We start from the raw sequence: 25,982 nt of genomic DNA on the forward strand, positions 1-25,982 counted from the left end.
ACCAGACAGCTCATACAAGGAATAGATAGCACTAGTGATCAGATATATTCATCAAGCAGGAAACTTTGTGATTCAGGGACGTTTCTTGTGCTCCACAGACTTTACCAAGAAGACTGGCGAGGAAATAGCTGAGATGATTCAAAACACCATAGCTGAACATGGATTAGATTTCAAACTCTGTCGTGGACAAGCTTATGATATTAGGGCCAACATGGCTGGGAAGTACTCTGGAGCTCAGGCGGTGCTTGAAAATTCACAGGCATTTTCTTCTCCATGTGCAGCGCATACCCTGAACCTAGTTGGTGTTGATTTGGCAGAGTCGTCAATTGATTGTATTGCATTCTTTGGGAGAATTTGAGAAAAAATGTTCCTGTTTCACCCATTCAATGTCTGATACACGGTGGTCAGCATATATCCTTTTGCCAAGAATCTAAAAGGCTTAAAAGTAATATTAAATGAATTCCTTGAATTGAACCTGACTTGCACAATCAGAAGTAATATTTATTGCCTACTCAAATGCAGGTCCAAATTTAAATGTGCTTTACTCGCATTCATTTTGCTAAAAATTCTAATCCCTGTCAATGAACGAAATCTAGTCTTTCAGTACCGAGATGCTACTCTTGATGTCGAAAGAGACATTGATGGCCTTATCACTGAACTGGTGCAGTTGAGAAAAAATTGGAATGAAATTATTATGAGCATGTTGCAACAATCCTTGGCATTCTTCCTCCAGAGGTACCAGTGGTATCACACCGTTCACACCCACCATCTAGATACAGAGAAGAGGGTGATGATGCAGCTGCAGATCATCAAGACAAATCTGTGAAGGACCAACTTTGGGACAATATTTTCTTTCCCATCACGGACTCTGTAGTCTCAAAAAGTGCTTTAATGCACTCGTATGTATCTGAAAAAGATTTAAATTCCTATGAACCCATCTAGATTATCGAAAAGTTGATGTCAATGATTTTCTCAATTTTTATTCCACTGCTATCTCTGGTGATATAAAAGAAAAATTAGAGTTCGTCAAATGCGTTTACAAAGAAAACATTGACCAAAGGATACTATCGCTGCTCTATAACTAAATAAGGTGCATGAAGTCTCTCTTCAGAACTTCACCCCCAAATTGATTGTTGCACTTTGCATATTTTGCTGCTTACCAGCGTCTGTGGTCAGCACAGAGAGATCATTTAGTGTGCTCAAACGTATGAAGAACTACCACCATGCAACTATGGATCAGTCAAGACTAGATGGTTAGCAACTCTTGACATTGAAAGTGATCTAACAAGATCCATAGATTTCAATAACATTATTGATTCATTTGCTGAGAAAAAGGCAAGGAAAGCACATTGTAAATTGAAAGTCTTAAAATCAAGTTTATGGAAATTTGGAAACTTTTTATTCTATTTTGTCTACTGCATGTTTTATTATCACTGATCAGTTTTTTTCAAAAAACCTCCCCACCCCCTGAGCTTGGGGTCCTGGTACATTTGTACCTACTTCCGCCTCCCCCCCCCACCCCCCCCCACCCCACCAGCACTGGGTCAAGGCCATAATCAAAGCCTGGGCACCCAGTTGGTCCCCATATCCATTGCTTGGTCAACCACTGCGCCTGACCAGGTGTATCTGCGCCGACCACAACTTAGGACCCAATGAAGGTCCAGGGCTCAGGAATTCTAATGTTTGGAATCCCAACTCTGGCTCTGTGCCCACTTACGACAGTGATTTTTATATGGGGTAAGTGGAGGCTCTGCCCACACAAGGCCTTCCTACATTCTTTGGTGCTATTTGGGTGGTGGCCTTGTTTTTGACCATTCTGATGTGTTCCCTTTGAAGTTAGGAATATGTCAGAATGCCTCTGAATTTTTGGCTTCAGTACTTTTTTTTAGAATATGTAAATTTATATTTTGTATAAAACGGTGACCAAAGTCAACTTGAATTATATGAACAATACTATAAACCTGAAGCTAAAAATGAAATCTGGAAAAAAAATTGCATGTCTGACAAAGTTTGACTAGTTAATCATAACTCCCGCAGATGGAAGGTTTACTCGGTTTATTACAGTTGATCAAAGTGAGGTATGTCATGAAGTGCAATCTAAAAAGAAAATACATCATACGCTGTTCACCAGAATGTGGACTCTTGGACCTAGATTTTACAGTTGGTTTTACCTAATAAACGGACATAAATTGTCTGGCTTCCAATGCTCTGCCTTTTACCACCTACACACCCCACGAGTCTCAATGTTGGTGTCGTCTGCCCTCCTGCGTACCAGCATTCTGTCTCTCCCTTTGGGCCTGACTTGGAAAAAGCTTATCAGCTGAACGGTAACTAGCTAGTGTCAGTTTGGTTCCTCAGATAACATTTCCATGGATCCAGCAGATCAGCAACTATAATGTTTCAGACAATAATTAATCACATATATCTATACATATTCTTATAACATTCAACTCAGTTATTAACCGAAGAGTTGTCTAGCCTCTTTTTACAGGAGTTAGCCAATGTAATTTTCACTGTTTTTACTGGGATAATATGCTGTTTAAGACATTGTACAGATTGCTATTGTGAAAATGATTATTTTCTTGTTTTTCAAAAGTTCTTATCATAGAATGCCTACAGCACAGAAGGAGGCCATTCAACCCATAGAACCCATGTCCGGCTCATCGAGCTCGTGTTGCTGAGTGTCGATCCACAACTTTGAGGGATATTATCAAAGCTTTTATAGAGCTAAACAGTGGTTTACCACATTTATTTCAGAAATTATCATTTGCATATTATTTTTGAATGTATGCTAAACACATCCAAGGTATTTTAATTTGACTTTGAGGTGGCATCAATAACTGATATTTATTATTTGAAAGGTGGCATCAAAAACTGGCATTCATTATTTATTCACAAAGTGCTGTAGACCCGTGGAATTGTAATTTGAATGAGCTGTCATTGTTTGTCTGCAAACTGTGTAATATCTATACTGTGTTATTGAGTTGCAAATGTCTTCTCTTTTACCTGATCATAGAAAGTTACGGCACAGAAGGAGGCCATTCGGCCCATCGTGTCCATGCCAGATACACAAATGTCAGTAAGTGGCTTCACCCCTTTGCTGAGAAAGACCTAGAGACCTGTAAATGGAGAGAAGATCATGTTATCAGACTGATGAAACAGGCAATGCTACATTTCTATAATGAGCTCAGGAGGGACTGTGAGATCCGGGCTGCTTGAAGTCATTTGTGCCTCTGTTTAAAGGTCACGCTGGCAACAAGCATCATTGGTTCTGGCTGATTTCATTTGCCTGCAGGAGACATATCCAGATGTCCACGTCATATTGCTTGTCTCAGGTCATTGCATCTATTGTCAAGTCAGGGCACCTTGATATTTTTTCACTTGGACTGTATGCCAGAAAGACAGATTAAGCATGACTTCTACCAATTAATTTGCTTTTGAAATGTCATCAGGTCAATGTAACTTCATAGAGAACTCACAGTACAGCTTTCAGCAGAGTATGCCATAGGATTGGCATGAAAAGGAAGGTAGAATGTGAGACAAGTGTAAAATCACTACTTCAACTCCATTTGATTTCTGAATGTGCAGGGCCTCTTATTCTTCTCTTCCATATTAGCATGCGGTGGCCCATGCTGATCTCACCAGTGTGCCTCACAACATTCCCGGTAATTGCAGCTTTGATTGATTGTCTAGGGGTCTGCATGTAAGATTTGGAAAATTTTGCTGCAGACTCCCCAGATCAGCTTCAGACCTGTAGGAAGGAACATTTGATTTGATTTAGATTTAGATTCTGATTCTTTCCTATTTTTTCTAATTGTATTTAATGGTCTGAATTTCAAATTCAGAAAATCAAACCAATCTTCGAGAGATGTTAGAGAAGAGGGTTCCCTCCCAGGTCACTGATGAAATGGATGTTCTAGAGGGATAGTTCAGACCACTAGAGAAATTAGTGTATGGACCCACTGGATCATTATGGAAACTGATCATTTGGAGCTGAGAATTCCTCGATCTCTTGGAATTGAATTTATAAACCTACTAAACCATAGTACACAACTACCTTATAGGAGCAAATACTTATTAATCTTGGTTATACTGAGGGATAAATACATCAGCTCTATTCAAACTCGTGAATATAACCCCATGTAAAGAAGTAAACATGAATATACGAGAGGGCAAATATATATATAAACAAACATATCTATATACAAATATTGAAATAAACATATCTTAAAAAAAATAGTTATTAAGAGTTGAGATAGTTTTTATGTTTTCAGCTGCTTCGAAGCCTAGATATATATGGGTGAATTCAGTGACCTGCACACCCAGTGGAAAGCTGTGCTCAAAGGGAGCATAGGTCAGAGTTAAAGCCACAACACTATAATCAATTCTCCAACCTGTGCTGCCTTCAAGGGGGGCACCCTGCTTGGGAGTATGGGGTCAGTGAATTTACCTCATTCTTCATAAAACATAAATTTTATGTTGCTGATAAATTTATACCCAGTTGTTCTTATTATTGCTGTTTTGTTCAATAGGGGCCACTGTTTACATAAAAAGAACAAAACACAAATAGGACCAAGTGAATTGGCCCGGAATTTGCACCGACTGTGATCTTGGCATTTATGCCGGGATACGGCATCCTGGATCCCTCTGCAATATGTCGGACCAGTGGGACAGCATTTTAGGTGCCCATCAGCCAATAAAGGCCAGAAACTCTGGTACCTGCTTTCATCGCGGTGGGGGGGGGGGGGGTGGGGTGGGGAGCAGAGTGGGTGTCTTATTGTCCCCCACGTCAGAGAAACAATTTTACAAAGGTCAATAATACACTTTAAAAAAAAACAATTCTTCAGGGGTGCAGGTTGCTTCTTTTGTCTGGAACCCACCCCCCACCCCAGTGAAGCCCACTGCGCCTTTCGGGGGCGAGTGCACCTCATCTTATTGGGTGTACCAGCCTCCAACATTATGCCAGGTCCCACTGAAGTCAAGGAAGTGGGACCTGCCAGCATAGGGATTCCTCGCCTCCAGCCCCCGGCCCCTTTTAATGCATGTTTGGATGAGCTTGAACACAGACAGCTAATGCAATTTTCATAGCACATTCTTCTCATCCATAGTGATGTAGGTGTTCCAATCTGGATGGGTAGGGAGAATGTTTTATTAATTTGGAAAGTGGGAAATTGAGATAAATGATCAGCTGAGAAGATTTGGAGAGTACGTGTGCTGGTCTTGTGTGCTTCATAACAACTGGCTCATGAGTGGTATTGACAGAAGCTTGGGAAAGGGTTGAATGCCTTCCATCTTGATTATGGAATAGTGTGTGATGCAAAGCAATGTAAAGGGGGGAAATGACCGTACAAAATTGAGAGCAAAAATAAGATAGATTGTATGATGATTTATTTTGTGTACAGTGTTCTACATATGAATGACCTTGTTTTGTTTTGTATTTTTGAAATATTTGCTGAAAAACGTACAATCAGGATCAAATACATCTGCTTTGAATATGATTCTCGAAGATCTATTGCAAAATATTACGAGATATATTAATACAAAGATTTAGACCATATAACATCTGGTTTAACAAATAGTAGAATAATTAACTTTTTTACAGCTGTTCATAAGATACTCATGACAAAATATACAGCAAATGATAGAGTCTTACAGCACAGAAGGCAGCCATTCGGCCCATTCTGCCTGTGCCGACTCTTTGAAAGAGCTATCCAATTAGTCCCACTCCCAGCTGTTATAGTCACTACATTTCCAATTATTTAATTGGCTGTGAAGCGCTTTGGGACGTTATGAGATCGTGAAAGCTCTTTCTTCAGCACTCTGGGTGGAGCAGTCTGTTTCTTACTGGTTGATTTAATTGATACCTTGTCAGATACTGATTGTTAAAGGAACATTTCTAAATTACATACTCAAACTAATGTGAAATATTGGCATTTACTAAAATACTAGAACATCTATAAATGCTCATACTACATAATTATATTGCTGGCCGCACCTTCATTTCTGGGTTGTAGAGTTCTTTGCAAGCATTTATTTTTCAATTGTTTGCAAACTATAGGTTCTGTAGTTTGTATATCATTTTCAAAAAACTGACATTTATGATATTTTTCACACAGGGACAAGGCCACCCTTGGAAGGCAGATCGAAAAACTGGAAGCAGATCTATCTCAGTGGAAAGTCAAATACGAAGACCTGAGCAAATCCAAGCAGGAAATCCTTAAACAGGTGTGAATCTAGACGAGAACTGGTAATGCTCAGTTGGACTGTTTGCAGCTTACTGGGTACTTAGTTTTGTTGGTTTTTTAACCGCTGGGAATTTTTGGGGTCATTATTTTTCAAAAAATTGTGGTGCAAAATCAGGTAAAAGAATATTTCATTTTTTGGTTGAAACTTGGGGACAAGGGGGAAACTAATACAAATGTTGTTCTCATTGAAGGATTAAAAATAGATTGTGATGTCATCGCTGCTGGTTAATTGAGGAGTAACACTGGGTGATTACTATAGTGTGTCAAGTGTTTATTATATTGGGGGAATGCATTAGCAGGAGTTTCATGAAAAGCAGGCAAAGGGACAATTTCATGTGAAGATTTTTGGAAAATTTGCTATGTGCATCCTCTTTATCATGTTGTTTCTGCTGTTTACTTGTCTCAGATCTCCTCCTTCAAATACCAAAAGAAATCTCTGAAAGAGTTTGGAATCTTTACATACCAAGCTTAAGCATACATTCAAGGACGGATCACACTTGACATTGCAGCTTCAATTTTTGAAGCTCTGCTGGATGGGCTTGGGTCAGAAAGTATGTTAACTATGGGTCCCAAACTAAAGCCCAGATTTTAACTGCTGCATTCTGCAATTTAAAGGGGCCGCTTCATTGTTGCTGGCCAACAACACAGAGCCCCTCCATTTTGTGATGCCTTCACCTCCACCGGCTGGCCCAATCCGGGCTGGGATCTTGCTGTAAATGCATAATTAGACCAACTTCAGGAAATCCTGTGAGGTTGGCTTGACATAATGTCAGTGGTCACTCGATTTTCTGTGCACTGGTCCTGGTGCTTCAGCACCATGGCTGGAAAATTGGCTGTCATCGGTCGATGGAAAACTGGAATATTTTTTTTTTTATTCGTTCACGGGATGTGGGCGTCGCTGGCAAGGCCGGCATTTATTGCCCATCCCTAATTGCCCTTGAGAAGGTGGTGGTGAGCCGCCTTCTTGAACCGCTGCAGTCCGTGTGGTGACGGTTCTCCCACAGTGCTGTTAGGAAGGGAGTTCCAGGATTTTGACCCAGCGACAATGAAGGAACGGCGATATATTTCCAAGTCGGGATGGTGTGTGACTTGGAGGGGAACGTGCAGGTGGTGTTGTTCCCATGCGCCTGCTGCCCTTGTCCTTCTAGGTGGTAGAGGTCGCGGGTTTGGGAGGTGCTGTCGAAGAAGCCTTGGCGAGTTGCTGCAGTGCATCCTGTGGATGGTGCACACTGCAGCCACGGTGCGCCGGTGGTGAAGGGAGTGAATGTTTAGGGTGGTGGATGGGGTGCCAATCAAGCGGGCTGCTTTATCTTGGATGGTGTCGAGCTTCTTGAGTGTTGTTGGAGCTGCACTCATCCAGGCAAGTGGAGAGTATTCCATCACACTCCTGACTTGTGCCTTGGAGATGGTGGAAAGGCTTTGGGGAGTCAGGAGGTGAGTCACTCGCCGCAGAATACCCAGCCTCTGACCTGCTCTCATAGCCACAGTATTTATATGGCTGGTCCAGTTAAGTTTCTGGTCAATGGTGACCCCCAGGATGTTGATGGTGGGGGATTCGGCGATGGTAATGCCGTTGAATGTCAAGGGGAGGTGGTTAGACTCTCTCTTGTTGGAGATGGTCATTGCCTGGCACTTATCTGGCGCGAATGTTACTTGCCACTTATCAGCCCAAGCCTGGATGTTGTCCAGGTCTTGCTGCATGCGGGCTCGGACTGCTTCATTATCTGAGGGGTTGCGAATGGAACTGAACACTGTGCAGTCATCAGCGAACATCCCCATTTCTGACCTTATGATGGAGGGAAGGTCATTGATGAAGCAGCTGAAGATGGTTGGGCCGAGGACACTGCCCTGAGGAACTCCTGCAGCAATGCCCTGGGGCTGAGATGCTTGGCCTCCAACAACCACTACCATCTTCCTTTGTGCTAGGTATGACTCCAGCCACTGGAGAGTTTTCCTCCTGATTCCCATTGACTTCAATTTTACTAGGGCTCCTTGGTGCCACACTCGGTCAAATGCTGCCTTGATGTCAAGGGCAGTCACTCTCACCTCACCTCTGGAATTCAGCTCTTTTGTCCATGATTGGACCAAGGCTGTAATGAGGTCTGGAGCCGAGTGGTCCTGGCGGAACCCAAACTGAGCATCGGTGAGCAGGTTATTGGTGAGTAAGTGCCGCTTGATAGCACTGTCGACGACACCTTCCATCACTTTGCTGATGATTGAGAGTAGACTGATGGGGCGGTAATTGGCCGGATTGGATTTGTCCTGCTTTTTGTGGACAGGACATGCCTGGGCAATTTTCCACATTGTCTGGTGGATGCCAGTGTTGTAGCTATACTGGAACAGCTTGGCTAGAGGCGCAGCTAGTTCTGGAGCACAAGTCTTCAGCACTACAGCTGGGATGTTGTCGGGGCCCATAGCCTTTGCTGTATCCAGTGCACTCATCCGTTTCTTGATATCACGTGGAGTGAATCGAATTGGCTGAAGACTGGCTTCCGTGATGGTGGGGATATCGAGAGGAGGCTGAGATGGATTATCCACTCGGCACTTCTGGCTGAAGATGGTTGAAAACGCTTCAGCCTTGTCTTTTGCACTCACGTGCTGGACTCCGCCATCATTGAGAATTTGGATGTTTGCAGAGCCTCCTCCTCCCGTTAGTTGTTTAATTGTCCACCACCATTCACGACTGGATGTGGCAGGACTGCAGAGCTTTGATCTGATCCGCTGGTTGTGGAATCGCTTAGCTCTGTCTATAGCATATTGCTTCCGCTGTTTAGCATGCATGTAGTCCTGAGTTGTAGCTTCACCAGGTTGGCACCTCATTTTTAGGTACGCCTGGTGCTGCTCCTGGCATGCTCTTCTACACTCCTCATTGAACCAGGGTTGATCCCCTGGCTTGTTGGTAATGGTAGAGTGAGGAATATGCCGGGCCATGAGGTTACAGATTGTGCTGGAATACAATTCTGCTGCTGCTGATGGCCCACAGCGCCTCATGGATGCCCAGTTTTGAGCTGCTAGATCTGTTCTGAATCTATCCCATTTAGCACGGTGGTAGTGCCACACAACACGTTGGATGGTGTTCTCAGTGCGAAGACTGGATTTCATCTCCACGAGGACTGTGCGGTGGTCACTCCTACCAATACTGTCATGGACAGATGCATTTGCGACAGGTAGATTGGTGAGGACGAGGTCAAGTAAGTTTTTCCCTCGTGTTGGTTTGCTCACCACCTGCCGCAGGCCCAGTCTCGCAGTTATGTCCTTCAGGACTCGGCCAGCTCGGTCAGTAGTGGTGCTACCGAGCCACTCTTGGTGATGGACATTGAAGTCCCCCACCCAGAGTACATTTTGTCCCTTGCTACCCTCAGTGCTTCCTCCAAGTGGTGCTCAACATGGAGGAGGACTGATTCATCAGCTGAGGGAGGACGGTAGGTGGTAATCAGCAGGAGGTTTCCTTGCCCATGTTTGACCTGATGCCATGAGATTTCATGGGGTCCAGAGTCAATGTTGAGGACTCCCAGGGCCACTCCCTCCTGACTGTATATCACTGTACCGCCACCTCTGGTGGGTCTGTCCTGCCGGTGGGACAGGACATACCCAGGGATGGTGATGGAAGAGTCTGGGACGTTGGCTGAAAGATATGATTCTGTGAGTATGGCTATGTCAGGCTGTTGCTTGACTAGTCTGTGGGACAGCTCTCCCAATTTTGGCACAAGTCCCCAGATGTTCGTGAGGAGGACTTTGCAGGGTCGACTGGGCTTGGTGTTTTGCCGTTGTCGTGTCCGGTGCCTCGTGGTCCGATGCCGGGTGGTCCGTCCGGTTTTATTCTTATTATGACTTTTCGTAGCGAGATTTTACAACTGAGTGGCTTGCTAGGCCATTTCAGAGGGCAATTAAGAATCAACCACATTGCTGTGGGTCTGGAGTCACATGTAGGCCAGACCGGGTAAGTGCGGCAGGCTTCCTTCCCTAAAGGACATTAGTGAACCAGATGGGTTTTTACGACAATCCGGTAGTTTCATGGCCATCATTACTGATACTCGTATTTTAATTCCAGATTTTTATTTAATTAATTGAATTTAATTGGCAAGATTGATGTGGTGGGCTGTCCCTACAGGTCTAATTTCTATCAATGAAGGCAAAAGATTGATGAGGAAAGAGAGACACACATTGAGGGGGAGGGGATAACACATTGAGCACAGGGGTAAAGAGGACCAAGAACAACAGAATGTATCTAGGCACATGTATGGGAGAGTGAGGGACAAAACATAATGCAAATATTTTAAAGTGAACTGGAGAAAGAAAAGGAGGAGGGGTCGCATGATTGGTTAAAGAATCAATTACAGTTGTGAGAAGGGATGATATGCTAAATGGATCATCAATCGAGGCCATATGGGTTGAGCTAAGAAATTAAAAAGGGGCAATCACACTACTAGGAGTGTACTACAGACCCCCGAATCGCGAAAGGGAGATAGAAGAACAAATATGTAGGCAAATTTCTGAGTGCAAAAATAAGAGGGCAATTATAGTATAGTATAGGGGACTTCAACTACCCTAACATCAACTGGGATTCAAACAGTGTGAGGGGCACAGAGGGCACAAAATTCTTGATTGGTGTCCAGGAAAACTTTTTTAGCCAGTCCGTGACAAGCCCAACAAGAGGGGATGCAATTCTAGATTTAGTCCTGGGGAATGAAGATGGGCACGTGGATGAAGTGACAGTGGGTGACCCTATTGGGGATAGTGACCACAATTCAGTTAGTTTTAGCATTATTATGGAAAAGGACAGAGTTAAATCAGGAGTAAACATTTTAAATTGGGGGAAGGCAAATTTTGCCAAACTAAGAGGTGATTTGGCAAAAGTGGACTGGACTGGACACAACTACTTGAGGAGAAATCAGTGGCAAGCCAGTGGGAGGCACTAAAAAGTGAAATTCTAAGGGTACAATGCAGACACGACCCCTCAAAGAAAAAGGGTGGCACTGCCAAATTTAGAGCCGCCTGGTTGTCTAGAAGTATACGGGGCAAGATAAAGCAGAAAAAGAAAGCTTATGACTGTCACAGAAAACTGAACACTGCAGAAAGCCTAGAGGAGTATAGAAAGTACAGGGATGACATAAAAAAGGAAATGGGGAAAGCAAAGAGAGGGCATGAAAAAATATTAGCTAGTAAGATTAAAGAAAACCCAAAGATGTTTTATCAGTACATTAAGAACAAGAGGATAGCTAAGGAAAAGGTGGGATCTATCAGGGATGATAAGGGTAACTTGTGTGTAGAAGCAGAGGACGTGGGTAGGGTTTAAATGAATATTTTGTCTCCGTATTCACAAAGGAAAGGGATGATCTGGATGTAGTAGTTAAAGAGGAGAGGTGTGAAATATTGGATAAGATAAACATAACAAGAGAGGAAGTACTAGAGGGACTGGAAAGTCACCAGGGCTGGATGGATTGTTTCCTCAGCTATTGAAGAAAGCCAGGGAGGAAATAGCAGATGCTCTGAGGATCATTTTCCAAGGGGAGGTACCAGAGGACTAGAAGACTGCAAACATAGTACCATTGTTTAAAAAGGGTACGAGGGACAGGCCGAACAATTATAGGCCGGTCAGTCTTACCTCGGTGGTGGGCAAACTATTAGAATCAATACTGAGAGATAGGATAAACTGTCACTTGGAAAGGCATGGTTTAATCAGGGATAGTCAGCATGGATTTGTTCAGGGAAAGTCATGCCTTACAAATCTGATTAAATTCTTTGAGGAAGTGACAAGGAGGATTGATGAGGGTAGTGCAGTGAATGTTGCCTACATGGATTTTGGTAAAGCATTTGACAAGGTCCCACATGGCAGACTGGTCAGAAAGGTAAAAGCCCATGGAATACAGGGAAATGTGGTGAAATGGATCCAAAATTAGCTCAGTAACAGGAAACAGGGTAAAAGTCGATGGATGTCTTTGCGAATGGAAATCCGTTTCCAGTGGTGTGCCACAGGGCTCATTGTTGGGTCCCTTGCTGTTTGTGATATATATTAATGATTTGGACTTGAATGTAGAGGGCATGATTGGCAAATTTGCAGACAACACAAAAATTGGCCGTGTGGTTGATAGTGAAGAGGATAGCTGTAGACTCCAAGAAGATATCAATGGGTTTGTGGAGTGGGCGGAAAAGTGGAAAATGGAGTTCAACCCGGAGAATTGTGAGGTAATGCACTTAGGGAGGGCAAATAGTAAAAGGGAATACGCAGTAAACGGGAATATATTGAGAGGGGTAGAGGAAGTGAGAGACCTTGGAGTGCATGTGCACAGGTCCCTGAAGGTGGCAGTACAGGTAGATAAGGTTGTGAAGAAGGCATACGGAATGCTCTCCGTTATTAGCGGAGGTATAGAATACAAAAGCAGGGATGTAATGATGGAACTGTATAAAACGCTGGTAAGGCCACAACTGGAGTAGTGTGCGCAGTTCTGGTCACCATATTACATGAAGGACGTAATTGTTCTGGAGAGAGTGCAGAGAAGATTTACAAGAATGTTGCCAGGGCTTGAAAATTGCAGCTACGAGGAGAGATTGGATAGGCTGGGGTTGTTTTCCTTGGAGCAGAGGAGGCTGAGGGGTGACTTGATTGAGGTATACAAAATTATGAGGGGCCTGTTTCCCTTAGCAGAGAGTTCAAGAACTAGAGGACATAGATTGGCGGAAGGATTAGAGGGGACATGAGGAAAAACTTTTTTACCCAGAGGGTGGTGGGTGTATGGAATTCACTGACCGAATTGATGGTAGATGCAAGGACCCTCAACTCTTTTAAAAAGTGCCTGGACCTGCACCTAAAGTGCTGTAGGCTGCAGGGCTACGGACCGGGTGCTGGAAGGTGAGATTAGAATGGGCACCTGGCTGTTCTTCGGCCGGCGCGGACACGATGGGCCGAATGGCCCCCTTCTGTGCTGTATCTTTTCTATGGTTCTAAAGAAAATGGAGAGAGAGAAAATATAACGATGAAAATTAATTTTTAGAGTACACTTCAGGAAGAGAGTGCAGTCGTTAAATAAAACAAGTACACTTCAGTAATAATGCTGACAATTGTGAATAGACCATAGTTCCCCTGCACCCTCCCAATTTTCTCCCCTTTCCCCCTCCTTTCCTGAAGGCAATCTGGGGCTAATTTTAGTTTTTAGGTCTAGGTCAGTTCTAAATGGTTAAGAACTGGTGCAAATCCTGACTGAAAGGTCAAGTGCTATTAGCACTCAAATTTCTGATCTAAACTCATTTTCATAATTACTCACAGCAACAGTTGCAGATTTCAATGGATGTTTGAAGGTGATCTGTGCAGTTTATTGTCATAGTAAACATTTCATTTTTCCACCACTCTAGTTTTTGCACTGCAATATATCAAATGACTTTCTGTTTCTGGTTGATCATATTGTGGACAAATTCTAACTACGCTCTGATTGCACAATTTCTTGAACCTTAAAGCTGTGACAAATGCTTGCTCAGTCTTATGTCACTTTGGTACGTGCTAGTTTTCTGTATGGAAACAGTAAATACTGCTCTATCTTGACAAATAAGCAATTTTACTTAGCATATCCACAGTATTTCAGTTATTCTTTGACAAATTGTTTCGGTGCCTTCACTGATAAATAATGTTATTACTTTAAATGTGACTATATCCTGCGGCACTTGTGAAATCGGCCAGTTGGATAACTTAATAACTTTTGAATTTTTTTATTATTCTCCCTGGGGTGGAAAAAAATCATCATTGAACAAATTCCTCCATTTGCAATGTTGCACAGCAATGGTGGTAGGCATAGAACCAACAGTGGAGTTAAACCATTGTACCAGTAGTATAGCTGTCATTAACTCCAGTTGCATTTTCTCCTCTTTTAAGCATCTCACACTCTATCACCCCTCCCACCTCTTCTTCAAACACCTTATCATCTACCACCACCTCAAGTCCCCCAGTAACTTCCTTGCAGTTCAGTCCCTCTATGCCTCCATTCCCCACCAGGACGGCCTGCGGGCCCTCTTCTTCTTCCTTGAACAGAGGCCCAACCAGTCCCCATCCACCACCACCCTCCTCCGCCTGGCTGAACTTTTTCTTATGTTGAACAACGTCTCCTTTGACACCACTCACTTCCTCCAAATAAAAGATGTCGTTATGGGAACCCGTATGGGTCCCAGCTATGCCTGCCTTTTTGTGGGATATGTGGAACATTCCTTTTTCCAGTCCTGCTCAGGTCCCCTCCTTCACCTCTTTTTCCAGTACATTGATGACTGTATTGGCGCTGTTTCCTACTGTCACCCTGAACTGGAAAATTTCATCAACTTTGCTTCCAATTTCCACCCTTCCCTCGCATTCACATTGTCCATCTCCGACTCTTCCTTCCTCGACTTCTCTATCTCCATTTCTGGGGATAGGCTGTCAACCAATATCTATTATAAGCCTACCGACTCCCACAGCTACCTTGATTACACTTCCTCCCACCCTGCTTTCTGTAAGGACTTTATTCCCTTCTCCCAGTTTCTCCGTTTCCATCGCATCTGTTCTGATGATGCCACCTTCCATACCAGTGTTTCCGATATGTCTTCCTTTTGCCTCAACCGAGGATTCCCCTCCCGATAGTTGACAGGGCCCTTGACCATGTCTGACCTATTTCCCGCACTTCTGCCCTCACCCCTTCCCTTCCCTCCCAGAACCATGATAGGGTCCCCCCCTGACCTCACCTTCCATCCCACCAGCCTCCACATTCCACATCAACGTATCATCCTCCGCCATTTCCGCCACCTCCAGCACGATCCCACCACCAAACACATCTTCCCCTCCCCTCCCCTTTCAGCATTCCGAAGGGACCGCTCCCTCCGCGACACCCTGTCCACTCCTCCATCACCCCCAACACCTGCTCTCCTCCCAACGGCACCTTCCCATGTGAGCGCAGGAGGTGCAACATCTGCCCCTTCACCTCCTCCCTTTCTGCCGTCCAGGGCCCCAAACACTCCTTCCAGGTGAAACAACAGTTTACTTGTACTTCTTTCAGTTAAGTATACTGTATTCGCTGCTCACAGTGTGGCCTCCTCTATATTGGGGAGACCAAACGCAGATTGCGTGATCGCTTTGCTCCGCTCTGTCTGCAAGCGTGACCCTGATCTACCAGTCACTTCCCATTTTAATTCCCCGTCCCACTCCCACTCTGACCTCTCTGTCCTCAGCCTCTTACACTATTCCAATGAAACTCAACGTAAACTCAAAGAACAGCTGCTTATCTTTCGGTTAGGCACTTTACAACCTTCCGGACTCAACACTGATTCCAATAACTTCAGAACATAACCATTGCTCTCATTTTTTTGAACAGCAAGTGCTGGTAATGGTTCTGCTGCTGCTATTTACAGCTACTCCTGATCAATCTTTTGTTTCTTAACCTTCCTTTTGCCTTGCACCATCATCCCATTTGTCATTTAAACACTCCTGCCCTCCACCCTATCACAGACCTTCCCTTTTGTTCTTTCCTCACCTCCCTCCCCTCTTTCCCTGGCTCTGTACTTGCTTAAAACTTTAACTCTTTTAATATCTTCCAGTTCTGACAAAAGGTCTTAGACCTGAAAAGTTAACTCTGTTTCTTTCTCCACAGATGCTGCCTCACTTGCTGAGCTTCTCCAGCATTTTCTGTTTTTATTCCTTGCTGAAATATGTTCCATTCTCTCTTTAGTTAGCCTCTCCACTGCTCCTATTTTCTATGTTTCTATGAAGATGAATAGATTTGGGAACTGTAACAGCAATCAAAAGTTTTCAATCAGTTGTGTTTATGGCATCCTTTCCTTACTTTTTTATTTGTTTGTTTCTTTGATCCACAAATGTTTGCCTCTAATGTAGGTCTGTTTGCTTTGAAGTTATTTTGTGGCCAATATCTAAAGTGTAGGAACAACTAAATAGCTGCAGAAACACTTTTGCTTCAGATAAATGTGATTAAATAGCAGAAAGGAAGATTGGGTGGAATAGTGAGGCCTTCACAATAGGATAACCCTTTATGTCCTCAGTACTCACAACAGTGCCAGAAATTTCCTCCTATTGGCTGTTTTGTTTGTAATTGTCAACCACGACTGCTTAAAACCAGGCTGATGTACAGGGTGACAACCAAATTGAACCATTGACTTCACTGAAAGATATTCTTCAGTATTTTATTAAATACTTGAGCATTATCAGTGCTTCGCATGCATAGTCTCAGCCTCTTTTTCTGCTTCAAGCTCCCATATTTCATTAATATCTGTCAGCAGGGGAAATTTTTGAAGAATAAAACTCCATGTTCTGGAGCTTTACTTTGCAAGAATATTTTAGACTAAATCCAATGGGGGTTAAATTCAATAACCCCGAATCCGGGCACGGGGATCGCGATGCGAGATTAACCCATGCCCTGTCGTTCTGATGCAGGCAGCATGTGAGATTCGTGCTGCCTGTTCACTTACCTGATTCCAGTGCGAGCAGCCCAGCTGCATTGTTCAGTAACTTCTTACCAGCAGGGGGCCCAGATATCGTGCAAGTGGCTAGCATCTCTTAAACGCAGCCTCCACCTCTTATTTGCAAAAAAAAAGATATGGGTCCACACGGAGTCTGAACGGAGATCAGACATCGCACACGTAAAACACAGATACGGGTCCCGTCCCTATGTTTACACACTGATGAGTTATGTTAAAACATTGAATAAAGGTTGCGCACTATTAAATCCCATATCCTCCAATCTACACGCCAGACTTCACCAATCTGCTGATCTGAGTTTGTACCAGGCCTGCAAGAGTGCATGCACCAAGGTTCTCTGCTGATGCACTGGAGGCCATGGTGCAAGGGGTGGACAAAAGGAGAGGCAGCCTATATCTGCAGGGGTGGGGGGGGGCAAGAGGCCCTCCAGACATATGGCCAACAGGCAGTGGGAGGCAGCGGAGGATGAAGTCAATGCCAGGTGCACAGCACCACCAACATGAATGCAGTGCTGGAAGAAGTTCGATACTTTGACACGAGTGGTCAAGGTGAGTGAGGTTAAGTGGCGACTCCTACCAACTGCACCACTAGCCGCATCCACACACTACACCCCCCATCACCCACATACCAACAAGCTCTGTCCATCAGTACTCAACTCTTCCAATCAGATGCTTCCTTTCACCCTCACACATTACCACTGTTGCAAGCCGCACACCCACAACTCAAAGGTCACACACATTGGCAGCTCTGCAACCATGACAGGCACATCACCCAAACATCCTGCAGGACACTCACCGACAAACTTCTCACTTTCTTGCAGGAGAAGGTGGCACATAACTGAAGGCAGCAAGTGACGGTGGCATTTAGCCCCTCGTGCCTGTTCCGCCATTCATTGAGATCATGGTTGATCTGTGACCTAACCACATATACCCGCCATAGCCCCATATTCCTTAATACCCTTGGTTAACAAAAATCTATCAATCTCGGATTTAAAATTAACAAGTGAACCAGCATCAACTGCCGTTTGCAGAACAGCGTTCCAAACGTCTCCCACCCTTTGCGTGTAGAAGCATTTCCTAACTTCACTCCTGTAAATCCTGGTTCTATTTTTAGGTTATGTCCCCTAGTCCTAGTATTCAAGTATAGGAGACCTCCAAAAACAGGTACAAATGCATCAGCAGCCAAAAGCAATAATCCAGCAACTGACCTGTAAATCCTGCATGGTCCCTTTAAATAGCACTGGTGGCGGGGTCATCCAGGCCGTATATGACATGTTCAGCTGTTTGTGGTTAACTCGGTGCGTTGGCTGGAGTGTTGAGTGCCAAAATGATATCTATCCCTTTAAATCGGCGTTGCACACTGATCTAATGCATATTGTCCTTACTTTAAACGGCACCAGCGTTCGTTATCTGTGCGTGCGCAAACGCCTTTACCAAGATGGCGTCCGGTACATGTCACGGCCCAATTTACAGCCCAATGTCTCTGCCTGCAGTTTTCATTCTAATTTAACCTGATCTCTTTCACGGTTTGTGAAGATGACTAATTTTAAATCCTTAAAATTAGATTTTTCTGTGTTACTTAACCTAATCTCTTCCACCCACACTTTAAAAAGACTAATTCCTGCATTTTTCTGCAACAATACATGGAGAACTGTCAAAAGATTGTGTTAAATGATCATGGAAATTTACAGAAAATTTAAAATTGCATTAATACAATCTATTGTGAGAGTTCTGTTTTGACATAAGACAACCAGACAAGTTTAATTGCACCTCACATTTAAAACCCCCAATGTAAATTGCAGTCCTCTGAGGTACGTGGTAGTGTTATTTCACTGTATTGTAGAAGCTGCTGGTGTTCGAACAAATGGAATTGTAAGATGTTACAGCACAGAAACAGGCCATTTGGCCCATCAAGTCTGCACCAGTGTTTTCTCCCTAAGCAACTGTCCAATTACCTTTTCAAAGTTGCTTCAAGACTAATATTAAAAAAATACTAACAGGAGTATAGCTTTTCATGAAAAGAAAACTATGCACAGCTTGGGCACATCAGTCAATTAACTATTGTTTTACTTAATCTGTGGCATTATACAGTAAAGAAATGGTTTGAAATTGTAATGTTATTTGGCCATTCTAAACTCCAGAAAAAGGACAGCTCTTATTCTCTACAACTGTTCATTCTTTATGCTCTCTGACACAAGGGCCTCAATATTAACTCCCCACGACAGGCAGGTGAGAGTTGGAGGTTAAAAATGTTTAAATGGGGAACACGTTCTCAATCCGCCGCATCCGCGCCTGCCGCCATTTTCATGGTGGCAAGTTTCGTGGCGTCCATGCGTCCCGCCGTGGAGAGGCAGGACACTTCATTTACATATTTAAACCAGGCTCCCAAAGTGCAAGTAGGACAGTGATTTAAATTTAACAGTTGCCGCTCAGGAAACCCGGCAGTAAAAGGAAGGCGGGAGCTGCCAGCTCAAGAAGGTAAGTGCTTTTTACAGCACTCCTCATGGGCTAGGAGGAGCAGCAGTGCTCCCCTCAAGGAAGCCTTCGGCCTCCCCACAGACAATCGCGGCCGCCTGCTCCACACTGCTGCCACCGCAGACCTCTTCCCCAACCCCCCCCCCTCCTCAAGTACCGATGTCCGCACCATGCCACGATCGTCGTGGTCGACCTCCCTCCCCACTAAGCCCCGATCTCTGGCTTTGTCCCCTCCCCAAGGACCCCCTGGCTGTGGCCTCCTGCCGCTGGTTTTCCACCCAGCAGTCGGCCAGCCTGTCAATTTGGCCGGCTGCCAGGCGGGAAACGGAAGAAAAAAATTATAAAGAGGTCCTGCTGTTAAATTCGGCAGGACCTCCATGTCCCCGGCCTTGATGTGTTCACGGCCGTTTTCGCCATCCCCGCACCCACCTGGCCTCCCCATAAATAGCGGGGCTAAGGATTCTGCCTGTTGGAGATATTTCTGCCATCAAATCAACTGTGACTTGTTCCAGTCCCTTTTCCCTAGCTTTTAACTGATTGTTCGTTCATTATTTAACAAGTTTTGCTTGTAATAATTCAGTCAGACATTCTGTTTCTCCTGATTCTATCAGCTTTTGGTTTGTTATTCTTTGCAACTGTCATCTTTATTTAATTAATAAACTTAACAATTCATCCCAAAGAGCAGCTGGAGCCAACAGTTGAAATTGGAAGGGAGAGAGAGAACAAGAGCCAGCACTTGAATGAGACAAACCATCAGACTCATTACAGTCTTCAGCCGTGATATTTATCTTCTTCCTGCAGCCTGCACCCAGTATCAGGGGAGGAAAACCAAATTCTCAGACCTGCGTCAGCAGTAATGCTCCCAAGCTGTATGGCTTTCTGCCTGCTGTCTTAAAAATCACAGCCAGAAAGCCTCCAGCCCCAAAGATCCAATGGATCCCTCCGGGGGAAAAAATACCACTTACCTTTTTAGGCCTCCTTGGTCTGGCTGCCTGTTCCTTTCAGACTCTCTGATCTACGGGATGCCTGACACAAACGCAAGTGACAACTTTTTCTGTGCCCTGCCAAATGGGCACCCAACTGGCACTCCCAGAGGAAAATGAAGTGGAAAGTATTATTTAGCCCATCCCCCCTCATTGCCATACAGTTTTAATGCCTATGTCTATTGTAGGTACAAGTGCTCCAGCGCTGCCCCCCCCACCCAATTCCCACCTCAAGGGCAAGCCCTGGAAATCTTGGGGCAATGTAAAAGGGTTGGAGACCTGGCTTCACAGGAATATCAGGGCCTTCTACTTTAACTCATTCTTTACCAGGATCTCAAATTGATTGCGTAACTCCCTACCTCCCTCAATCTTTCCTTCCTCTTTCAAGCTTTTAAAACCAAAGCGTGGTGTCACCTATTCACTACTTCCTGATTTACCGAGTCCTTCTTACTCTTTTCAAGATTAAAAGGCCCTGATTACGTCCTGCTCAAAGGGCCTTGGCCTTTCACCCTTTGCTCCTGCATAAATAGAAAGCAACTGCAGTGTCAGACTGATTTTTTTTCGATATATGTGTGCCCACCTTTCTATCTACACAAAGAAAAGTCTTGGGTTATAAAGAAATCTCCTGAAGCATCCTGATTGCTTTCAAGGAAACTTGTGCCAATTTTTTTTCTTTATGTCCTTTCAGTGACCATGTTGATTTCTCCTTTAACCTCCACAGTTCCTCTTTTCTTCCTTTGATTCCTTCAGTTCTCTGCCATTCCTATTTCTTTATTTTATATCCCCCTTCCTGAGCTGCTCCTTTTTACTTTAAATTTCCAGCTGGAACTATTTTTGATCTTTATTTCCTCCTTTCCAACCCCAGCCATTCCTTTTCACTTCCATGTTTTATTTCCAACTGGGTGTGTTCTTCTGCATTTATTTATTTCCCAACCACATCCCTTTATTTCTGTGCCACCTCAGCCTTTCTTATTTATTGCTTCTTTCATTCTCCCTGCCATTGCCTTTCATATTTATTTCCATTTTACATTCTGTCCAAACCCACGACTGCAATCACCATCAGTGTAAGACCCAAACCGGTAGACTGATGGGATGACTACAGTGGAAATTAAAAGCGGGCAGGGTGTAAATCAGGTGGCCGAGCTGATCCCGTCAGTTCCCCGCCGAGCGGATTAGGTTAAAATTACCAACTATGATTCTACGCTGCTGAGCTGTCAGTTTGTACAAAGTGGTGGCTTCAGCAGCACCAACAAAGCTACTTCAGCTGCACGTCAACATCCTGCATCAGTCCTAAACAATCTGTACAGGACAGCAGCGGTGAAGCTGCTTACACTGCTTCTGCTATCTGTGGAACTCTCTCCATCTGAGAGTACTGTTGCCTGGACCTCTGACCCTTGTACGCATACGTTTTAGCTATCATTTACTGAACTTGGGTTGCTAAAGTATGTGTTAAACTATGGGGAAATCAGCTGCCCATGGACATCAAAGTATGAATTCTACAACACTTTTTTGGTGCTCTCAGGAATCAGCAGGGACAATTTTGTGAGACATATATTGTTGTTACAGTTGCTTATGGTGAAATACAGAGAAAATGAATGTACCTCAGACACCCCCAGATATGTTAGAGTAGCCCCCAAGCTTTCTGCCAGATTTGAAGCATGTAACACCTCGATACTAGTACAGGAAATAACACATTCATTGGGGTTGATGTTGACTTTGTGCGATAGTGTAAAACGGATGATTGTGAGTCAGCAGCCCCTTTTCACATCTCTCCCGATTTTTATTTCCATTGAAGTCGATGGGGAGAGATGGAAAATGGGCTGCCGGCTCGCTATCACCTGTTTTACACTATTGCACAAAATCAAGATCTACCCCGTTGTATTATTCAGAAAAGCTGTGTGAATTACCGATATGATGTCCCCCTTGAATTATTGGGGCTGAAATTTATCTTCAGCAGTAGCACAAAACAGGTGATACCGAATCGATTCACTCTTGCCCAAGGTGAATTTCACCCCCATTGTATCAGTTTATGTTCCTGCAAATGCACTGTATGTAAAGCGTTCAACTACTTTTTTTTTATTATTCGTTCACGGGATGTGGGCGTCGCTGGCGAGGCCAGCATTTATTGCCCATCCCTAATTGCCCTCGAGAAGGTGATGGTGAGCCGCCTTCTTGAACCGCTGCAGTCCATCGATATGTTAGCCACTGTAAAATTTGGGAAACAGATTTTTAAAAAATATTAATGCAGAGTTAGAATAGCCCATTTCTTTTGTTCTATATAAAATAAAATTGTGCTGCACTGCTGTGTTGCCTGCAGAGGGCAGTACAGATACACTATTACTTAATCTGATCAGCATGTTACAGAAATAATGCCCAAATTTGAAAGATTTTTATTTCTGTCAGCAAAGATGCTGGTGCATACTGTTGAGCTTCAGCTGTGATTTAATGATTCTGTGTTTTCCCAACAAGTGTCCAGAATGTAACACATTGTGACAAAATTTGTGTTTTCTTTATTTTTATGTAAATTTTCCATCTTAAGCACCCAGCCTCAGCCTCAATTTGGCATATATTAGTGTGAGCTCATGAAAGAATTAGCTTAAAAAATAGTGGCCCAGAAATTCAGTGAAGTTTCTCTTGATCTTCTGCTCTAACTTTGGCCGGAGTCAGTGGAACCTCCTGAGAAATGGTATTTTTCTGGGGTTTCCATGGGTCTTCACCAAAGTTGTAGAGGTAGAAGCTGTGGAATTTCAGGACCAGCATGGTTGATTTTCCTTTTATTTCTTGGGTGTAAAGGTATGCCTGGCTGCAGTGCTTAGAGGAAAATAGGAGGGGGAGGATTGCATGTCTCTAATGGAGCCTGCCCACTTATCTATCTATTCATTTAAATTAATTGACAGAAAATCAGATGGGCACTCGGTCCATACAATTGTTCCTGTCCAATTTTCCTCTATGCCCCACACCCAGGAACACCTTTACACCCAAGAGCAATAAGAGGACGATTTGCCTCACTGAGTGCAAAGAGTGAGGGATGCCTATGCAATTACTGGAGTTACAAAGGATTCACACACAATGGAATATTGCATAGATCTTGAAAGGAAGTATGGTGTCCGAGGTTTGACTAACTATTTGACTAAAGGGTAGCCTGATCTCCCAGAAAACTCAAAATGGTCATGTTTTTCTCTCTTCTCCAATTTTAGCCAAAAAGTAGATGTGTATAAACACTGGTATACAGCCAATAGCAAGTAAAAACTGTTAGAAAGCACTACTCTGAGGACTGATCCTATCCAAAAATGGTGTCACAATAATTAACACAAAATGTGCGAAAAACACTTTTAATGGCATTGTTAAAGATCAATCATGAAATATTCATGCTCAGCTGTGACAGAAGTCAGTAGCACAGAAGAGCTTTCTGCCCCAGAGGATGGGTAAAGCGACCGGTGGCAACTTTTTCACAGAACAGCAGAAATCGGCAACGCAGGATGCACATAACTTTCAGCAGGCACTAACCCAGGCAATAGGTCAAGCATGATGGACTCACCTACCTGGGCACAGCAGAGCAGTAGGGTTAGGCTCAACAGGGGCTGTAACTGATTGTGCCATCTGATGAGGGAAGACCTGCAGGGACAGTCTACCATCTGTACTATCATCTACGATATACTTTTAATATACTTGTAAAAACTTCTATGAGAGAGAGGGTGGCTATGGGTAATGTGGGCCCCTTAAAGACAGATGCAGGTGGTACTGTCATTGAAAATCAGGAAATGGCAGATTTGTTAAATAATTAATTTGTATTGGTCTTCATAGTAGAGGAAGGGGATAAAGTATCAGAGATATGAGAAAAAATAAAAATAAATCAAAGGGACGAACTTACAAGATTTAATATAAGTTTAAAAAATGGTTATGGAGAAAATAATGAGACCAAAGATGGACACATCTCCAGGACCTGATGGTTTCCACCCCAGGGTATTAAAGGAAATAGGTGAGGAAATTCTAGATGCTTTAGTCATGATCTTCCAAAACTCTCTTGATTCAGGAATTGTCCCCTTGTATTGGAAAACTACCAATGTCACTCCACTATTTAAGAAAGGTGGGAGCGAGAAACCAGGAAATTATAGACCTATTAGTCTAACGTCTTTGTGGGCAAGTTACTCGAATCTGTCATTAGGGACAGAGTGATTGAGCACTTGAACAAATATGAACTGATCAGTGAGAGCCAGCATGGATTTGTAAAGGGTAAGTCATGCTTAACTAACCTAGTTGATAAGGGATGGTCTGTGGATGGTATTTATATGGACTTGCAGGAGGCATTTGATAAGGTTCCACACCAGAGACTGTAGGCAAAAATGAAAGTGCATGGAATTGGAAGCAAGCTTTTGACATGGGTATGGAATTGGTTAGGAGGTAGGAAACAGAGAGTAGGGCTAATGGGTATGTACTCCAATTGGCAGGATGTGACTAGTGGTGTCCCCCAGGGATCTGAGGCCTCAGCTTTTCACTATATTTATCAATGACTGTTAGGTGGCACTGTTAGACATATAGATGGCAGCAGAAAGTTGCAAAGGACATTGATAGATTAAGTGAGTGGGCAAAAGTCTGGCAGATGGAGTTCAATGTGGAAAAGCGCAATTGGGGTGGGGCTAAGTCCTGAGGAGAGTAGTCCTACACTTTCCTTTGGGGCCCGGAGGAGCACTCCTGCCCCTCGTGGCCCCACAAAGGGGAGTAAAAAACTTACCTTTTAGAGCCTTGTCAAGTCCTGATTCTCTGCTGACTTGCTTCAGCCTGGTGGGAAAGTCACAGTGACTTCCCTGCTCTGGCTAAGTTAAACTGCTATTAGGGTCCTTTTGACATCATTGGGTCCTATTGCTACCCCACCAGTCCACTTCCCGTTCCGGGCAGAAAACCTAGGCTATAGAGTTCACGTTCTCTGTAACACAGTGGCTGCTTGTTCCTCGACATCATCTTTAGGAGCCATTTCCTTGATGAAATAGGTCCTTCTGATTCTTCGTAATGCAGTTTACTAACACATGCAGGCTCATGAGTAAAATGGGCCTTTCAAACTTGCCACTCCACACAAATCTTGCCCACTCCACAGATGCAGTCCCAATTTTTTCAGCAGTTATACAGGTTAAGCAGCCTGTTAGTCGCTTATGAAATGTTAAGGTATGATTAGTACAGGGATGTCACGATTCTGTCTTCACTGACACCTGTACATGCAAAGTCACTGAACAGAAACAGGATCAAGAACCCTGTCTAATGATTTTTCACCTCTTAGAACCATAGAATCATAGCAAGGTTACAGCACGGAAGGAGGCTATTCGGCCCATCGAGTCTGCGTCGGCTCTATGCATGAGCAATCCAGCTAGTCCCACTCCCCCGCCCTATCCTCGTAGCCCTGCAAATGTTTTCCTTTCAAGTACTTATCCGGTTCCCTTTTGAAGGTCATGATTGAATGTACCTCCATGATCCCCTTGGGCAGTGCATTCCAGATCATAACCACTCTCTAGAAGAGGACTTCTGAAGTCACTTGCAGTGCTGCTACTGCCATCCTGGCTGAGGTCAACTAATTCAGCACAGATTGGAGATTGAACCCGGAAACCTTTGTGGTCTGTATGGCTCATTTCCACTCAGAAATGGCAGAAATATTAAATAATTACTTTGCCTCAGTATCTTAGGAAGACTAACATGCTGGGCATGACATTAGAAGGAGAGATCAAGAAAGATATTTAAGATGGAAAGGGGGAAGATAAACTAATCAAACTTAGAGAGGATAAGACCCCTGGTTCGGATGGATTGCATCCATGCATATTAAAAGAAGTTAGGGAAGAGATAGCAGAGG

At 43.8% G+C, this 25,982-nt stretch overlaps 1 protein-coding gene across 4 annotated transcripts in view; it reads left to right on the top strand.

The window, feature by feature from the left end:
- The window catches only part of LOC137318799 (coiled-coil domain-containing protein 102A-like), a 533,993-nt gene that overhangs the window by 128,787 nt on the left and 379,224 nt on the right, over positions 1–25,982 (top strand). For all 4 annotated transcript variants that reach the window (XM_067981441.1, XM_067981440.1, XM_067981443.1 and 1 more), the window contains exon 4: positions 6,117–6,225. In XM_067981441.1, the coding sequence (XP_067837542.1) occupies positions 6,117–6,225 (109 nt within the window). The remainder of the gene's footprint in view (positions 1–6,116; positions 6,226–25,982) is intronic.

Source organism: Heptranchias perlo, chromosome 3 (assembly GCF_035084215.1).
Source record: "Heptranchias perlo isolate sHepPer1 chromosome 3, sHepPer1.hap1, whole genome shotgun sequence".
In the NCBI taxonomy this organism is placed as follows: Eukaryota; Metazoa; Chordata; class Chondrichthyes; order Hexanchiformes; family Hexanchidae; genus Heptranchias; species Heptranchias perlo.